General features: G+C 42.4%; 1 protein-coding gene across 4 annotated transcripts in view; it reads right to left on the bottom strand.

Annotated features, from left to right (window-relative positions):
• Window positions 1-262: 262 nt before the first annotated feature.
• The window catches only part of si:dkey-88l16.3 (low-density lipoprotein receptor-related protein 2), a 32,132-nt gene continuing 13,602 nt past the window's right edge, over window positions 263-18,792 (bottom strand). Inside the window, exons 20-51 of one of the 4 annotated variants that reach the window (XM_042224803.1) lie at window positions 18,709-18,732; window positions 18,341-18,556; window positions 18,018-18,197; window positions 17,633-17,755; window positions 17,385-17,540; window positions 16,691-17,164; window positions 16,291-16,506; window positions 15,995-16,174; window positions 15,604-15,870; window positions 15,222-15,437; window positions 14,918-15,097; window positions 14,673-14,795; window positions 14,216-14,380; window positions 13,880-14,095; window positions 13,571-13,800; window positions 13,339-13,468; window positions 12,797-12,990; window positions 12,491-12,677; window positions 9,623-9,835; window positions 9,284-9,467; window positions 8,990-9,191; window positions 8,638-8,802; window positions 8,340-8,549; window positions 8,002-8,217; window positions 7,660-7,794; window positions 7,088-7,289; window positions 6,759-6,881; window positions 6,046-6,153; window positions 2,402-2,638; window positions 1,332-1,641; window positions 1,057-1,150; window positions 263-975 (exon numbers count right to left, since the gene is read on the bottom strand). In XM_042224803.1, the coding sequence (XP_042080737.1) occupies window positions 928-975; window positions 1,057-1,150; window positions 1,332-1,641; window positions 2,402-2,638; window positions 6,046-6,153; window positions 6,759-6,881; window positions 7,088-7,289; window positions 7,660-7,794; window positions 8,002-8,217; window positions 8,340-8,549; window positions 8,638-8,802; window positions 8,990-9,191; window positions 9,284-9,467; window positions 9,623-9,835; window positions 12,491-12,677; window positions 12,797-12,990; window positions 13,339-13,468; window positions 13,571-13,800; window positions 13,880-14,095; window positions 14,216-14,380; window positions 14,673-14,795; window positions 14,918-15,097; window positions 15,222-15,437; window positions 15,604-15,870; window positions 15,995-16,174; window positions 16,291-16,506; window positions 16,691-17,164; window positions 17,385-17,540; window positions 17,633-17,755; window positions 18,018-18,197; window positions 18,341-18,556; window positions 18,709-18,732 (5,924 nt within the window). In that variant the 3' untranslated portion in view covers window positions 263-927. Of the gene's footprint in view, window positions 976-1,056; window positions 1,151-1,331; window positions 1,642-2,401; window positions 2,639-6,045; window positions 6,154-6,758; window positions 6,882-7,087; window positions 7,290-7,659; window positions 7,795-8,001; window positions 8,218-8,339; window positions 8,550-8,637; window positions 8,803-8,989; window positions 9,192-9,283; window positions 9,468-9,622; window positions 9,836-12,490; window positions 12,678-12,796; window positions 12,991-13,338; window positions 13,469-13,570; window positions 13,801-13,879; window positions 14,096-14,215; window positions 14,381-14,672; window positions 14,796-14,917; window positions 15,098-15,221; window positions 15,438-15,603; window positions 15,871-15,994; window positions 16,175-16,290; window positions 16,507-16,690; window positions 17,165-17,384; window positions 17,541-17,632; window positions 17,756-18,017; window positions 18,198-18,340; window positions 18,557-18,708; window positions 18,775-18,792 lie in introns of all 4 variants that reach the window. The other 3 variants (XM_042224802.1, XM_042224801.1, XM_042224804.1) reach the window with 3 other exon arrangements.

Below are 18,792 nucleotides of genomic sequence, written 5' to 3'. Positions count from 1 at the left end.
ATGAGGCAGAGTGAAGGTAATGCATGACACTTGCCAAACACCACACCTCATTTGAATTAGGTCATTTGATTACAAAGCCTCTAAACAGTTTCTCACATTTCAGTTTTTCATACTTCCAGCTGTGTCCATGTTTCAATACCAAGGATATTGAGATAGTAATTACCAACAAGTTATATTTTATTGAAAATTCTCTTCCCCCAACTTACAGTATTATGGCAACAAGCAATACTGTCAAATTAAAAACCATGCATGCTCATAGTTTCAGGATAAAACAGCTTTTAATCAGATTGAATGACAGAAAACAAACAGCAACAAATGTTCCAGGGAGAAACAGAGTGGAAACCAGGGACAAAAGTGAAACAAGTAAGCTTTTGTTTAAAACTGGTATCAGAATAACTGATGAATGGATAAGAACTCACCTTGAAAGGGAAGGAAAAAAAAAAAGTGTGGCAGACATTCAGTGTTGGCAGGAACAGAATGTAATCTTAAGTAGATACGCCCCATTGTGAGAACTCTCCCAGGAGTGTAAAACGTAAAACATACTGTGTACACAAATGGTTAAAGAGAGAAATGTCAGAGATCGAGACACTGAGCACATTACAAATAAAGAAAATCTGGTTCAAGTAATTTAACGTCTTTATTTTTATTATTGTATTTCAACTCTTATCGATTCAGCTCAGCTCGTCTCTCCTGACTCACTTATATGACACAGCAAATTTACCAAACCACTCCCAGCAATCAAATCAGCCCGTGGAAAATTTTTATAAATTTGAGAGCAGCCGCTAATAGTGAGAACTTTCATTCTATAAAATTGCACTTTTTTTCAGCATTTTCATAGCCACTGAAATGCATCCTCACAAATTACACATGAGGCCTGAGAATTTCCAGGTTGCTATAAAGCTAGCACAACAGCTAGTGCAGAGTAGTCTAATCGAGCTGTGCCAGAGGGTTTACGTCAGCTGGGGAGTCCACCTCCTGAAGGAGGAGACAAACAATTAATCATGTATTTTGGCTTTTAATTCAAATGCAACAGTTCTCACAGGAATAACAGTTTACCTCAGAGTCAGACTCTACATCACTCGATAGACCCATGTTGGCCATGAGATTTTCCTTGTCTGCGGATCGGCTTCTGATGAGCTCCCATCCTCTCCTGTTGAAATTGGAAGCCACATTTTAATTTTCTACTGGACGTTACTCACCAAGTTACGAATCCAAAAATGTTTTTCAAACACTAATCACTGCAGGAGCTGACTTTTCAGTTCAGTTTCTTTCAGGACAAAGACAATCTGGGTAAGCAAGTAGTTGGTCTCTCCCTCTAATGCAATTAGTACCTTTTAGTGAAAATGAATCCGGCGACTATCAGCACTGCAATGAGGCAGAAGACACCCAGGATCACCCCGACATGGCTTTGCCTTTCTTCCTCTTGACAGAACTCTCCTTTGTAACCAGACAGACACTGGCAGCGAGTGAATTTACCCTCCACAATGCAGTTCCCATGACTACTGCAGCGTTGCAGATCACAGGAGGCAGAGTCTTGAAATGAGACAGAGTTCTTGTCTGTGTTGGATGTAGAGGATGACGAATCCAGAGGGTGGCCATCAGTGTCTTCAGTTCCAAATGAGGCAGTGTTTGAAGTCGGACCTAAAGAGAAAGTCACCGTCAGTGACTGAAATGAGCTGCTTGGTAAACATAGGTGCATGTGTAGCTTCCTTGTTTTTTTTGCATTTGGACAGATCTAGACTAGCAGTTTCCTCATTTCAAACATTTACACTAACCGGAGCCAACAGGCTGCTGGCGATTTATTCTCATTGACTATAGACATGTGATAGTGGCTTCACTCTTTCCTTCAAAAACTTAAGATGAGTTTCCCAGTGCTGTGCTGATCCTTTAAGACACATTATATTAGCTTTTGATTTTAACCTGTTGGAGCTAAATGTGACTCGTGTCAATGTGGCTTAGGTTGGACATTAGTGAGCATTTAAGCTGTCTACTAAATAGTACAAAGCCTTTGTTAATGTTCTCCTGCAGGGACACAGTAGATAGACTGGAACATTTTGAGCGACTGACTCATCATGCATGTTGCCTCCTTCAAGATGTACTCAGGCAATACCTCGTCTCAACCAAATTAATTGGCAGGCGCGAGAAAAGCATGTGACCATTTGTAAAAAGGTAACTTGGCAAATTGTGTAGACCTAATTTATTCTGGAGTTCTGTTAAATATCTGGAGGATAGTGTTACACTTTTTACTCCGGTTAATTCAAATAAGACTGTCATACCATCTTACCATAGCCCCCATTACTTTCCGAAACAAGGCAGTTTAACGTGGAATTGATATTTGTATTCAGGGCATGACAAACTAAGTTCACTTAATACTGCTTCTTTATTCTGGTCGAAAACTCACAGTCCTGTTCGTCCGACTGGTCCAGGCAGTCAACCTGTCCATCACAGAACTTGCTCCTGCTGATACACTGGCTGCGGTCAAAGCAGGATTCTTCTCCAGGGGCACAGGAGGTAATTGGGGCACAAGAAGTGACATTTAAGGTGTAAAAGCCACGCCCACATTTACAGATCCTACCTCCGGGATAGGCCAGGCACAGATGGACACACCCTCCATTGTTTTTGGAGCAGCTATTGCTTCCTGGAGGAAATAAGTAAGCAGTATTTACAGCATGCAGGCTCAAATTTATCTGTAGCACTTTTCTTTAAAAACATCTCAGGAGTCATGGTAACACCACATTTATGTATAAAATAGCATCTTCCTTAGCTTCCAGAACTACTGGCTTTTTGGGAATTTGCCTAATACAAAAAATCCTGTAAAGTACCCAACACAAATAACTTTATATAACCTTGGTTATTCATTAGACATCACTACATGTTACTCATCTTGTAGCCACGTTTCTGACATTGATGGATTCTACACAGAAAAGTGCTATTTACCATTTATACAGACTTTTATAAAGTACATTATTTCTGTTAGTATTGTATGTATGTGCTAAAGAAAACTCAAAACCTCCAGTTTATGTATGATATATGTATTACATGTGAATATTATGAAAAAGGGTTATAGGTGAAGAGAATAAGTGTACAATGCATACCACAGCCCCAGTATCATTACCCTTTCTTCTGCAGCACACAGCCAGACAAACCCCCCCCCACTCCCCGCAGGTATCACATCACCCTGCCATCAATTCGGCTCCAACTCTGCCTAAGTGAGACTATTCATTCTGCCTACACTGTACTGTGACACACTTTGCCAGATTCCTCCATTTTGAAATGGAGAGGAACAAGAAAAATAATGAAGGCAAAAAAAAAAAAAAGAAAAAAAAAAGGTTTGCAGTTATTAGAATTCCTGTTTTGCAAGTAGCTGGTTTTGCCTTGTTCTTTAAAAAAAAAAAAAAGGCAACAGTGAGTTAGAATTGTGAAAAATGAATTGTCTAACTGCCAAAGAATAGATATAACTGCTTTCTGATGGCGGCGTCTCAGCAGTTGAGTAAATGCCTTAATAATGTTCGCCTTTTAATCGGAAGGTTGCCGGTTCGAGCCCTGGCTTGGACAGTCTCGGTCGTTGTGTCCTTGGGCAAGACACTTCACCCGTTGCCTACTGGTGGTGGTCAGAGGGCCCGGTGGCGCCAGTGTCCGGCAGCCTCGCCTTTGTCAGTGCGCCCCAGGGTGGCTGTGGCTACAATGTAGCTTGCCATCACCAGAGTGTGAATGTGTGGATGACTGGATATGTAAAGCGCTTTGGGGTCCTTAGGGACTAGTAAAGCGCTATATAAATACAGGTCATTTACCATTTAATGGTTTGAAAACATGTAGTGTGATTAACATAGTTTTTATGATTTGTCTACTTGGATTTGGCACAAAGCTGTTTCACTAACTAGGCTTCAGATAATACACACCCCAAATCTACTGGTTGCTTGTTTATTAGTCTGAAATTAATTTTGATTACATATCATTATCTAATCATCCAAAATAGTAATCCTGATGCAAGCATCCTCTTTATCCAGGCTTGGGACTGGCATTGGGAGCACACGAGACAAAAATAATCTCTTTAAAAACAAAACAAAAAACAAGTCTCTGGTAATACTAATTTGTATAGGTGAAGTGAAGTACGACATATAAACCATCTACATGTCGTTCTTCACTACATCTGTGAACCTCCTTAGTAGTCTTGCTCATTTCTTCTCTCTTGGCTCTTGACAAAGAAGGCCACATCTTTCTCCCTCCCTTATCTTTCCTTGCTTGGCTTCATGTCTTCCGTCTAGTCTCATTTAAAACTCTAACCCCCAGAAGAATCTCTCAGTCCTGTTCACTAAAACCTAAAGAAGAATTATGCATTTGATCAATTGATCCCTAAATGCAATTGACACTCTTCTTGATTAGAAGCCGGGGTTCGGAAAAGCCCGACTGTCCTGGAGGGATATTCTCTGCCGGATACACGATGGATGGGTGGTGGAATTGGCGCATTGCATGCCTGGCAGGACTATCGATTGAAGACATCTACCTATTCTGAACCATGATAACAAGCTTCTTGCTGATCAGAGCTGGTTTGACCCTGGCTTATCGAAGATTAAAGAAAGCAGTTGCAGCTGTTCAAAACCCCACAAGGCTAGCTGCTATGACTGAAGCGATGGGGGATGGCCGTGAGTACTTGGGCTGTACTCATTGAACGTAATATGGATAAGATCTTGGAAGAGAAGCTCACGGCTCTTCAACAGGAAATTGATAGATCTGGCGACCAGTGATGGACATCAAAAACAACTGTAAAATCAGATGCAGTCTGTTCGCACTAACCCAAACAACCACCTTCATTTAATGCGGCTAAACATGTATCACAAACCTGTTCTCAAACTGCTCTCCTCTAGGAGTTCAGTCTTCGGAGGAGCTCTTCATCATTGCCCTGCCCATCGCCATTCAAAATAAGAAGAGGCTCAGAGCCCTGATGCAATCCCACCCCCACTTTGAACCCATCTGTCATTCCACCACAAACCTCACCTCAGTCTCACTGCTCTCTCAAATGCCCTGCACCACTCTTATACTTCTGCTAGACCCACTTTTCTCATGCAGTACTGCAGTTTTTTTCCTCAGCACTCCATCACGTGTTTTCTCTAGATCCATGAAGAGTGTGCAGGTCCTTCTGTAATTCTCCATCAGTCTCAAAGCATCTATAGAGCTCTTTAAGATTATGAAGCCACACTGTTGCTCACCAATTGTCTAATCTCTTTTTAACTTCGCTTCAACAACTCTTTCCCATATCTTCATTGTAAAGCTCAATTTTATCCCTCTGTAGTTATGACAGCTCTGTGCATCTCCCTCCTTGGAAATCGTACCAGTTCACTTCTTTGTTTGTCGGGCAAGATTATCGAGCCTCAAATAAAACTGAAGATGAGCCTTTTCCTTTGCCGTACACCTAGCCTCCGAGCACTCCTGCCCACTTTCTTCATCTCCCTGACTATCGCACTCTTTGCCAATCTGTTCCATTTGAATACTTATCATAAAGAAGCTAAATGCACATGGCTTTAGTTTTCAACACATTACACACACTACTGCATATGTGCATTGATTGCTTTCATTGAAATAATGCGATCAATACCTCTCGCCTTCTATGAGACTGAAACCAAAAACGTAATTTTTTGGCGTCATACCGCAACCAGTTTTGACTTTGGAAATGGCGTCAGCTATTGTAACATCTCTTCTCGGTTTCCTGTAACAGTGTTTTATTCAGATTCTTCTCATGCCCGTCATACCTCACCTTCTCTCATAGTGGCATTACATAGCGTCCGCTCAGTAGTCCTAACTGTTCTACCTACTTATTCTGCAATCTACCCACTTTTCCCCACAGTGCACCATAGTATATGGTTTGTAAAGAGAAGGATGTACTAAACCTCTATTTGGGCATACTGATACTTTTTTGGCAGAAGCTTAATCTAGGCTTTCATGCATACCATCATACAGCTGGGGGATAATTTCTGTTGACAGAACTGTAAAAATATTCATGTCCCATATTTTGTCAACTGCTTTCTGTCAACTTATTTTTCCACCTACCTGACTGGGTGTCATTGCTGTGAGCTCTGATTTCCACCACGCTGGTCTTTGTCTCAAACCACAACTGTTTAGGCTGGAGGCCATCACTGAACCACAGCTTGGTCACATCTACACAAGTTGAAAAGTACAATTTAAAAAAACCAAAAAAATATACTACAGAAATCAGCAAATCTGTTCCGGGGGGAGGGGGACTCATTTCTTGATGTGTTTGAATGGTGGAGACTGCAGAGAAAAAGATCAAACTATTCACATTTAAATTAGTTTGTTATGCCAACTGTTGCCTTAATGGGAAAAAGAAAGATGAAGCAAAGGTGATAGAAGGCTATGAAGTGATTAGAGTGAAATGGTAGGAAAACCCCATTGACTTAATCCCAAAGTAACGAAATTTGTCATATCAATTGCCAGTAAAACAACATCCAAAACATTTTCAAACCTTTATATAAATGCAAATATCTTAACATTTCAAATTGAAATAAAATACTAAAGATACATTTCAACAAAACATTAATATACAAATTCAAATAAGAAAAAGACCCCAAAACAAACAAAAACACCCCCCCCCTCCAAAAAATAAAATAAAAAATTAATCTCTACACTAGCCTTTGTACAAATAAATATCTTAGCACTTCAGCCATTTGCTAGTATCACTGAATATGATGTCATGTCAACTAAACAAGGTGTTTGAAAACACATCAAAGCAAAAAGTATCTTACCCTTTCCCTGTGTGACCCAGAACAGGATGTTCTCAGTAATTGTCAAGGACATAATCAGATCAGGTCCTGCCTTAAACTGTTTATATCCCAAACCATCCACTCCAATGGAGCTGATCACTCCATCTGAAGAAAGAAATGAGGCAAACACAGAAACAGGATTATCAAAGAAAAATACTCTCATCTCATATATGTCATTACTATACAGTTTTTTCCACTTCTTTATTGGGATCCTGTGTTGAGTTACTGCTCAGAGGAATTGAATGCAAATTTGTCCTGGTCTTTATGAGTGTGTGGGAGGTTTTTGTTTTATTGTGCGTTTAACTGTTCACCAGTGTCAGCCCAGTAGATTCTGGTCCCATTATTAACGAACACCAGGGAGTTGGGGACTCTCGACTTTCCCCACAGCACTGCTTTGTTCCGGCCATCCATCCAGGCACAGACCACCTCCGTCAGGCTCTTCCCACCTGCCATGACCACTGCTGTGTAGCAAAGTCGACCTGAGGAGGGATGTAACGCGATGGATGTGGCAAGCTGAAAAGACAATTGTTAAACATTAAACGTTTAACATGAGAAGGTCACTGGGTTGGCAAGGAAGGGAGCATAAAGCAAGGTGTGTGTTAGCAGTCTCTTTTCCTATGTGGATTATTTTTAGGACTGGTAATACAATAAAGATGTAGCTAAAAGTACATTTTTATTATATATGAACCAATACTTGCAAATGTGAAAACTTGACAACAATTTAGAAGTCTGTTTACACCAAAGAAAAAGCGAGTAAATAAACTTTGATCGAGAACATTTATAAAAACAAATGGCAAATATCACAGCAGACTGAAAAGACCCATGAAAACATCAGATGTAAGCGCTCACGTCTGAGCAGAAATATGATAAGTGCTGCCTTCACCGTCAGTGATCCTTGCAGGAGAGACGTGGTGTAGCCACCATTGCGGGATGTCACATGGATGTTGGGCCTTGAGCTGCTGCTCCAGTAGAGGTTAGAGGTCACCCAGTCAATTGCCAGAGCCGTGACCGAATCATCCTTATAAGACAGAGAGGGATAGCTTCCAGACTTAGTTTCGCCAGAAAGTGACACTTATTGGAGAGCTGAGGCTGATGTAATCACCAACTAAAGCCATTATGTAGAGTTAGATTATTAACTTTAAATTAAATGTCAGATGGTTACATCTTCAGGGTTTAACATCCTACCGTTTTCCCATTAAATACAAGACTTTCGCCCTAAGCATACCTTCAGCTTTAGGACTTGTCCAGCAGGTGTGAGTCCTTGTCTTGACCTGTAGCTTCCCATTTTCAGAACATCCACAGATCCCGCATAAGCCACATACAACTCCTGGGTGGAGATATCTAGCCCCATGGCTTCGTTTATATCCGGGAGGGCCAAGACTCTGCTGTTTGGCATTTTTTTCAGGGCGATACCATCCCTTCGCAAGGAGCGCAAGTAAATCTGCCAGTAGCAGGGAGGTGCGATTTAAAGTGGAACAAAGCAGAAGACCTAATTTCTTAAATGTGTTGTCTAGAAGGGTTTTGCAGGATGGAAGGCCTTAACATCACTACAAAACATGTCACCTGGTAAATTGTGTTTTGAGACAGGAGCAGGATGAAAGATGAATCCCTGGGCCGAGAGCAGGTGATGTTGTCCTTGGAAAGCAGCAGACCCTTCGGGCATCGACATACTGCTGATCTGCCCGTCACCGGGGGGGCCAGAAGGCAAATATGGGAGCAGCGCAGATGGTCACAAGGACTGGGCACAGCTGGCTGCGAAAGGGCATGCATCAGCTAGGGAGAGAAGAAGATTTAACATTAAGACTCATAAGCGGTGACAGTCTTTGATCAAACGTGACTTCATTTTACTGTCGGAGTTCACCTTTAGCCCAAATGGCTGTCCCGGTCTCTTCAGAACAACCTTTTGGTCTTTCCCAGTGTTCTTGTCAGCTGAGCGTATGACTCTTCTCTTTGTGTCAGACCAGAAAACACGATCATTGAAGACCACCACTGAGAAAGGGTTTGGCGTTTCAGCCAACTGAATGATCTATTAAAAGAAAGCCATTACTGTGTTGTGATATAGCATAACTGCTGGGATACTATCCATAATCATAAACTTTAAGACAGATTATTAGTAACATGGCCTATTAAAGGCATCTCAGACACCACATCATATGTTTTGCCTTTCTTATGTCTCTGGGTTCTACTTGTTTTGCGGTTTGACATTCAAATACCTTGATGTTGCCTCCATCCAGAGAGGCTGAGCCAATGCAGCGCAGTTTCTCATCTGCCCAGTACACTCTGTTATCTAGGAGGTCATAGGCCAAACTGACTGGCCAACTCAAACTGTGGCTCACAACCACCTTCCTCTCTGAACCATCCATCCCAGACTGCTTAATCTGAGGCGTGCTGCCGATCTCAGACCACAGCATCAGCCTAAGAACATTAATTATACAATACATGGCTGTGATGTTGAAGCTGGAGTGCTTTCGTATTACAAAATAAATGCACAAAGCAGAGAAACTCACCCTTTATGTGGCAGCAGAACCAAGGAGCTTGGCTGCTCCAAATCTTCTCCCAGGACCACAGTGCAGTCCTGAGACCTCACTGTGGCGTTGCTGAGTTTCACTGCCAGAATTTGACCAACCAGGCCATCCACCCAGTATAAATTCTTACCCACCCAGTCCACTGCGATAAAATCAGACTTCACACCTGTGAGATTTAATAACAGCATCTCAGATTCTGATGGTTCACCATCTGAATCTATCTATATTTTTAAGTGAGGTCCAGTGAGGTCCTAAATTAAGTAGATTCACTACATTTCCAATTTTTAAATTCACACACAGGCCCAGATTACGAAATTTTACCTTTGACCAAGTTTCCTCTTTTGTCTGGGTTTCTCATGTCGACCCAGCGGATGCTCTGGTAGTCAGTACTCAGCCAGTAAATCCTTTGTTGAACCCAGTGATAATCCAGTGAGAAGGCGGGTCGACTGGTAGAGGTGAGGAGACGCAGCGTGCCACTATGGACTCCCAGCAGGAACAAGTCTGACTGCACTGATGCCAGAAGCAAGGGCTCATCTAGGAGGAAACATGACAAAGTTACTTTTGTGTGTCTTCTGTAGAAGAAGTGATACAACCATGCACACAAAAACTAAAGGCCAAAGACTGTCTAAGTCTGTACTTTCTAAACATAAGTCACTACTAAATACATTTTATTAATGTCTTGATTACTTTCTCATCTAAAAACTATGGAAGCTTATAGTTTGAAGCTCAATTCTTCATGGCATAGACTCAACAAGGTGCTGAAACATTCCTGGTCCGTGTTGAGATGCTGGCATCACGTAGTTACTGCAGATTTGCTGGCTGCACATCCATGATGCAAACCTTCTGCTACACCACATCCCAAAGGTGCTCTATAGCAGTCTTTCTCAAACTGTGGTATGTGTACCACCAGTGGTACTTGGGCTCTCTCTGGTGGTACGCAGGAAATCTGCAATTTTTGTTTAAGATTAAATTATATACAATTGTAGAGGTATGCAAAGACGACACGAGAGTACCAGAAGCTCTTCTGGGAGCCGAAGTCAATCAGAAAATGTCTCAGAGCGCGAGTCCTCTATGAAGAGCAGCCTTTCCTTATCATCGCAGCCGCTACAGAGCGCTGAAGGGCTTGTTTCCCTGGGCCTTAAAACTGCAAAGGCAGCACGGCTCTGTCACTCTGATGGTAAAAAACACAGGCCTTTTTCCGCAGTGCCGCAATCCCAGCCACCATCGATGAGTTGAAGACCCCTGGGAGAATTGGTGGGGGCGCGGGAGATGCCATCGGTGAGTCGGGAACTATTGCGTGGATGCCGAAGCACCTGATGCTTGTGAGAATGCGATCCACTTCTATTATGTGGCACCAGCAGCACCTTGAGAGTGGTGTATTTCCCTTGGGTGGGTGGGGAGGTCCCGGACGAGGGTCATCAAATGGCAAGTGGACAGCGGATCCAGTGAGGCTACCACACGATGGCATTTTGTGTTGTTGGCTGAAATGCCATGCAGAGCAAACTGAGCTTCAACGTGCACGAACCACGAAGCCAAAAATCCAGCGTCTTAACCACCACAGCAAAAATTAAAACATACAGCTCTGCTATCGCTTCTGAATGAAGACCGAAAACTAAACAGCAGTGGCGTTTGTAGGGTTACTGAAGTTGGGCTAGCTGGTATATAATGATGTGCTGTGTGGTGGCTAGCTACACAGCTATAGTTAGCATAATATAAACACCGTGACGCTGGAGGATGAATACTGACGTTTTCCACTCCATAAAGGTTAACGTGAGGGTTCGCGGTGGTTAGGGACAAATTCAATCGCATGGCAGGATGCTCTAAACGGACCAAATTTCAGTCAGGAGAACAACTGAGATATAAGGTTAGTCATTAACATACTGCTGCATGGGCTGGGCTGTAGTTACATCGTAAGGTTTTAAAAACTGAGCTTTAAAATGAATAGTGGTAATAAAAACCGAGAGAGGCCGACAGTGATCCCTGACTTTTTTCAGGAGCTTGTTCAGATTAAATAGAAGATTCAAAGCATTAAAACATGTAAAAAAACACAACATCCTTAATAAACTCAGAGTAGTTTGGACCCGGGAGCAGGGTTCATCAGGTCATCACTTAAAGATTGGATATCCCACCTGCTATGAATGTTTTAATGCAGTACAGGTGTTATTTTTATCATTATGTCACATCCTGTTTATGACAGTTACAATAAATAACATTCATATAAGAAATAAAATTGTCTGTGTAAACTGTATGTGGTGTTAAATAGGCCTATACTACTAAAGTTTGAGAACCACTGCTCTATAGGATTGAAATCTGGTGACCATGGAGGGTTTTTGTGAACAGTTTTTTTTCCAATCTTCTGTTGTCCAGTTTTGGTGAGCCTGTGTGAACTGTAGCTTAAATTGTAGTTTCCTATATTTAGCTGACATGAGTGGCACCTAGTGTGGTCTTCTGCTACTGTAGTCCATCTGCTTCAAGGTTCGACATGTGTGCTCAGAGATTCTCTTCTGCATAGCTTGGTTCCACCAAGCGGTTATTTGAGTTATTAGTTTAAAGTAGTCTGGCCATTGTTCTCTGACATCAACAAGGCATTTTCACCCAGAGAGCTGCTTGTCTCTGGATAGTTTCTCTTTTGTGACCCTTCTCTGTATACCCTAGATATTGTCATGGCATTTTCTTAATACACAGACTAGCCTGCCTGGTTATTAAAATCACTTTTCTTCCACAATCTGATGCCCAGTTTGAACGTAGCTTGTCTTGATCCTGTCTACAATGCATAAATACATAGAGTTGCTGCCGTTTGCAAGTTAGGAGCAGCTCAGTGCAGTGGGACTTTGATGTAATATACAGTAGTTTGTTCCATGGCCTCAGTCTGTTTTTCCCCCCTGTGTTCTCTGATAAATAGTTTAATTTTGCTTTTCTGACATTGAGCAATCATACTGTCACATTTCAAATAAATCATGTACATCTCCTTTTGTGTATTAACAATACTTGAAGTGACTGACTTTGTATGTTTTGACACAATAGGTTTTGACTATTAGTGCCTTTTGCTCAGATGAGCCTATGTTATGAAAAATACAACTGATTTTAGTGGGGGGAAAAAAGTGACAGTGATGTTCCTGATGTGGGAATAGTGACAAAATGATGGAGAAAGAGTCATTTAGAGACAGAATGCATCCAGACCAACTGCACCTTTCGTCTTGCAGCTTTTGTTATCAGGTTCCAGGTAGAAGCCAAGGTGGCAATGACAGCTGTAGGATCCACGGGTGTTCCGACAAATGTGGTTGCATACGGCATGAGGTGTTGTTGTACACTCATCGATGTCCACACAGTGTGTGGCTCTGGACATCAGTCTGAAACCCGCAGCACAGTAGCACTTCTGGAAAAATACGGGAAGATGACATTTCCAGGATAAGTTCAGCAGAGATGTGATGATACATATAGTTACCATTTATGAGAAATTGCCAGATAACCAAATACACATTGTTCTGCACTGACCGGACCATACGGTGTGCTGACACAGCTGTGGTCGCATAAGGGAGCCGATGGACTGGAGCAGCTGTGCTGCACACAATTCACACCCTCATCTGACCCATCAGCACAGTTAGTGACGCCATTACACACCAGGTTAGTGTCCACACACTCTCCACTGCCACACTGGTAAAGATGAGAAGGGCATATTTTCTGGCTACCTGTGAAGATTAATAGATGAAAAATACAATTAAAATTAATGGTAAATGTGTGTAATTTGTTTTCTAACTACACAGCTTCCCAACAGTGAATAAAACCGAGGATTTCCTCTAGTTTAAAAACATCCAGAAACAGAAGAGGTTTTTAGGATAGAAATTCTCTCATTTTAATGGGCAAAAATGTGGGTCATTTGAAGCACCACAGGCATACTCGTACTCATTAAAAATAAAAATGCACAAATTAGGGGTTCAAATTACAGTCACTTTGAAAATGATGAGTTCCCCTTCTAACTAATCAAATGTGTGTGAATCCGTCCAATGAACTATGACATCAACAGTGAACATGCTTACATTTTTCCTCGTCGATGCCATTGTAACAGTCCTTCCTCCCATCACACCTCCATGACAGAGGAACGCACTGAATGCTGTCTCCACACTGCCACTGGAACTTTAAGCACTTTGCTGGAGGAGCATTGCAGTTCTGGACAGAAATGATAATGATTACACGCTTTGCTCTGTTTTTTAAGCATTCCCTTTCTTCTTAGCTCGACAAATCAAGATGTACTTGACTTTCATTCCCCACCTTCTCGTCTGAACCATCCTGGCAGTCGTCCTCGCCATCGCAGAGCCACTCTTTCTGCAAACACTCATGAGTGTGTGGGCATCGGAGTTGTGTGAGGCAGCGTGGGGGCCTCGAGCAGTGCAGCTCATCAGAGCCGTCACTGCAGTCGGCATATCCGTCACATCTCAGTGCCTCAGACACGCACTGACCGCTAACGCATCGATACTGATGATCCGCACAGGACACCAAACCTGGAAAGAGGAAAATAAACGTGGATGTAATTTCACGTTTGCATGCTTTGCTTTTCTGAAATTTCTGAAAGGCACCCACCACAGTTTTCCTCATCTGACCCATCAGCACAATCTCTCTCTCCATCACACAGGAAGCTCTTTGGTATGCAGCGAGTATTATTATCACAGCGCTGATGGCAGCCCTCAATCATAACTGAGCAGTCAGTTTCATCAGATCGGTCCAGACAGTCATTTTGCCCGTCACACACTCGCTCTTGTGGGAGGCATTTTTTCCCATGGGAACACTGGAACTCACCTGGGAAAGAGAAAGACCATTTTACTTCAAGATAATCAGACATGTTTCCTGCCATTAAAACCTTAGATCAGTATTTTTCCAACTCAAAGGGGAAAAAGAAAAAAAATATATATAAGGCACCTGCTTTACACTGAATAGCACATCCCTCTTCATCTGACCCGTCCTTGCAGTCCTTTTCTCCATCACATAAGTGGCTGTACATGACGCACTCCAGGCCGTTGTCGCACAGCTTAAAACCATTGCGGCACTTCAGAGGAGTCGATCTGGTGCTGAGCTCGTCAGAGGCTTGGCAAAGAGAAAAATAACAAATCAAAAGAAACTAGCTTAGATTGAAAGGTGAGCAAAGTAACAGCAAATTAGGAGATTTTCTAGTTTTGTTTTCAGTTGTTGGTTTAGCAGTGTATGTTTTAGTTAGTATGATGTTTCAAACTATGGTTGCTATTGGGTGTAGAAAGTGCATCAGCTGTGAGTTGGGGTTTTTGTTTAGCTAGAACTACAAGTGGAGGGAGAAGGATCAATATAATATTCCTGTAATTTCCCAGTTGCATGTGCTGGTCTGCTTTCTGTCTCGACTTACAGGTGGCAGTGGGATTTGGTGACTGACAGTGCTTCTCGTCAGAGCCGTCGGGACACTGGGCTTGGCCGTCGCACACTTGCATTTCAGGGATACACTGTTTGTGGTCACTGCACAAGAAGTCATCTGATATGCAGGAACAAAAAGGTTATTTAGGATTTCAAAGCTCACAACCAAGCACTTCATTTTTAAAAAACTCCCCTAGAGGGAATTCTGGTAGCTTTCTCCATAGTAACTTCTACTCTTACTTGAGTTTTCGCAATGAACCATACAGTCATTTTCATCAGATCCATCAGGGCAGTCTCTTTGTCCATCACACAGCTGATGTTTAGCAATGCACAGTGACGATCGAGGGCAGAGAACTGAAGGAGGAGTGCACGGTGAAGCAAAAGGAAAAGCAGGAGCCTTGGTTGTTGCAGTGTTGTAGTCTGGAAAGAAAGGAAACTATTAAACTGGTGTTTCATTTTGTAACCTGGGACAACATCAAATAAACCTTATTGAAACATTCAGTTACTCTGCTTTGCTATTCCAGTTTTAGTTTTCAGTACTTACTGCAGCCCACTTCATCTGAGCCATCCACACAGTCTTTTTCTCCATCACACAGGAACTTCTTTGGGATGCAGCGCTTCCCGTCAGCACAACGATGCTCACAGCTCTTGATTGGTTTCTGGCAGTCAGCTTCATCTGAATGGTCCTGACACTGGAACCTCCCATCACACACCTGAACCTCGGGGATGCACATTTTCCCATGGGCACACTGAAACTCACCTGGGGTAGAAAGAAAGTAATGACAATCAGCTGATCTCACAACTCCACTTGAAAGTACACGTGTTGATGTGACTTTAAATACAATTTCTTTTAAGCAATAAAATAAAAGTTTAAACAATAAACAGTTAAATAAATGACATTTAAAGTGGGGGAAAAAAACCCAAACCTTTTTTGCAAATTCCTGGACATCCTTCTTCATCAGATCCATCCATGCAGTCTTTCTCTCCGTCACATACGTGGCTGAGTAAAACACACTCTGTGCCATCACTACACATCTTTGCATTTCTATGGCACTGCAGCACATCATCTTGAGCTGCAGGAGCGGTCACACTCAGACAGTTCAGTTCATCCGATCCATCCTGGCAATGACGGCGTCCATCACAGACCAGACTCTTGGAGACACAGCCCATATGATCTTTGCAGAGAAAGTCAGCTATGGACGGAAAAAACAATCTACCTTACAGATCAAAATATAACTTTTTCAAAACTCATGTCTTTATTTCTTGGCTAAATGTGTAGACTAAGCCTTTTTTTCCATGGCACATTCAAGCACTTACTTGGGTTTACACAATGGACAGCACAGTCATTTTCATCAGATCCATCAGGGCAGTCTCTTTGTCCATCACACAGCTGATTTTGAGAGATGCACAGTGATGATCCAGGACAGAGAACTGAAGGAGCAACGCAAGGTGATGCAGTGAAGACAGGAGAATCTGATGATGGAGCAGCAGCCTGATCTGGAAAGAGAAACCTGTGTTAGGTTCAGCATGCAGCAGCAACGTGAAACTTATAAAAACTAGGTTTGGTTCATTTGAATCTTCTGGTTTCCTTCGTGCAGCTTCTCAGTACTTACTGCAGCCCACTTCATCTGAGCCATCCACACAGTCTTTTTCTCCATCACACAGGAACTTCTTTGGGATGCAGCGCTTCCCGTCAGCACAACGATGCTCACAGCTCTTGATTGGTTTCTGGCAGTCAGCTTCATCTGAATGGTCCTGACACTGCCACCTCCCATCACACACCTGAACCTCAGGGATGCACATTTTCCCATGGGCACACTGAAACTCACCTGGGGTAGAAAGAAGAGAATCATGGACGAAGCCATTTGCATCTGCAACCTCACATGTACAGGTTTAAACAAGGTAACATTAAGCTCATATCATCATCATCAAAAAACAAAGCTCAGACATTTAAAAGATGAACTAAATAAAGTTTAAATTGGAAAAATAAAGAAATAAACCAAAAAACCAAACCTCTTTTGCAGGTATTTTGACATCCTTCTTCATCAGATCCATCCATGCAGTCTTTCTCTCCATCACATACGTGGCTGAGTAAAACACACTCTGTGCCATCACTACACATCTTTGCGTTCCTATGGCACTGCAGCACATCATCTTTAGCTGCAGGAGCGGCCGCACTAGGACAGTTCAGTTCATCCGATCTATCTTGACAATGAGAGAGTCCATCACAGACCAGACTCTTGGAGACACAGCCCCTTCGGTCCTTGCAGAGAAAGTCTCTGTCATCAGGACACTTCTTCACGCACTTCTCATCGGAGCCATCGGGGCAGTCTTGTTTTCCATCACATATCTGTGCTGGTTCTATGCACAAAGTGGAATCTGGACACAGAATTGAAGGACTGATGCAAGGCTGCTCTGTGCGAAAGTTGACGGAAGGAGATACAGTTGATCCGAGTGTTCCTGTGTCAGTAGCCATACTGGCACCCTCTACAAAAATATTAAATGAAATGAATCAGCAGTGCTGTAGACTTCAAGATACCATTTCTGCATTATAAATTAATATAGTTGCTTTAACTAAAGGGCACATGGAAGTACTTTATAGTGTTCCATCTATTACTAGCTCACTACAATCAGTCTTTAAAATAATTCAACAGATGAATACAAGAAATGATACAAATAATATGAAAATTATACACTTAGAAATTACCAGCCACACATCCCTCTTCATCTGAGCCATCACTGCAATCCTTCTCCCCATCACACACATGGCTGTACATAACGCACTCATGGCCATTTTTACATCGTTTGAAACCAATGCGGCATCTGAGAGGAGTTTGTCTGGTGCCGAAGCCACTCATGGAGGCTTGACAGAGAGAACATTATGCGTTAAAGTGCAGACTGTTTGGGCAAGCAAACGATCAAGTCACACATTTTCTTTGATTAACCGCATCTTACAGGTGGCAGTAGGATTTGGTGATTGACAGAGCTTCTCGTCAGAGCCATCGGGACACTGGGCTCGGCCGTCGCACACTTGCATTCCAGGGACACATTTTTTCTGGTTGCTGCACAAGAAGTCATCTGATGTGCAGGAACAAAAAGGTGCAAGTTTGAGAAGCACAGAGGTGGCTATATAACACTGGAGACAACACTTGAAGGATTTAATGTAAGCTGCTTCTACAAGATATCAGAGCGCCTATGATGCTTGATGAAAATACAAACATGATTCAAAATAAAGAACTTCACCTTTTCTTTGAATCTTTCAAACAGCAAGTGCACATCCAAGTTTGGATGTGGCTGCATGAATGATGCTACCTTTCTTTATGGTAATTTAACCACTTACTTGGGTTTTCACACTGGACAGCACAGCCGTTTTCATCAAAACCATCAGGGCAGTCTCTTTGTCCATCACACAGCTGATTTTGAGAGATGCACAGTGATGATCCAGGGCAGAGAACTGAAGGAGCAATGCAAGGTGATGCAGTGAAGACAGGAGACTCTGATGATGGAGCAGCAGCCTGATCTGGAAAGAACAAACTGTTAGCTTTAGCATGTAATGTCTATTAATCTATTAGCAAGAGTTAAGACGATAGAAAAATCAAAAAAAAATTTATAGTAAATTTGCTTTGTTAGATTCATTTGCTATTGCAGCTTCTCAGTACTTACTGCAGCCCACTTCATCTGAGCCATCCACACAGTCTTTTTCTCCATCACACAGGAACTTCTTTGGGATGCAGCGCTTCCCGTCAGCACAACGATGCTCACAGCTCTTGATTGGTTTCTGGCAGTCAGCTTCATCTGAATGGTCCTGACACTGGAACCTCCCATCACACACCTGAACCTCAGGGATGCACATTTTCCCATGGGCACACTGAAACTCACCTGGGGTAGAAAGAAGAGAATCATGGACGAAGCCATTTGCATCTGCAACCTCACATGTACAGGTTTAAAGAATAAAAGTTCTGATCAGTTTCAATAATATTAAGTTCATTACATCGCGGAAAGATTAAATATAAAGTTTAAAGTGAAACAACCTTTTTTGCAAATTCCTGGACATCCTTCTTCATCAGATCCATCCATGCAGTCTTTCTCTCCATCACATACGTGGCTGAGTATGA

The sequence above is a fragment of the Haplochromis burtoni genome, unplaced genomic scaffold, assembly GCF_018398535.1.
Source record: "Haplochromis burtoni strain Fernald_Lab_line unplaced genomic scaffold, NCSU_Asbu1 Contig_151, whole genome shotgun sequence".
NCBI lineage: Eukaryota > Metazoa > Chordata > Actinopteri > Cichliformes > Cichlidae > Haplochromis > Haplochromis burtoni.
Note: the sequence above shows the minus strand (reverse complement) of the source record. Positions and strands in the feature narration are given on the sequence as shown.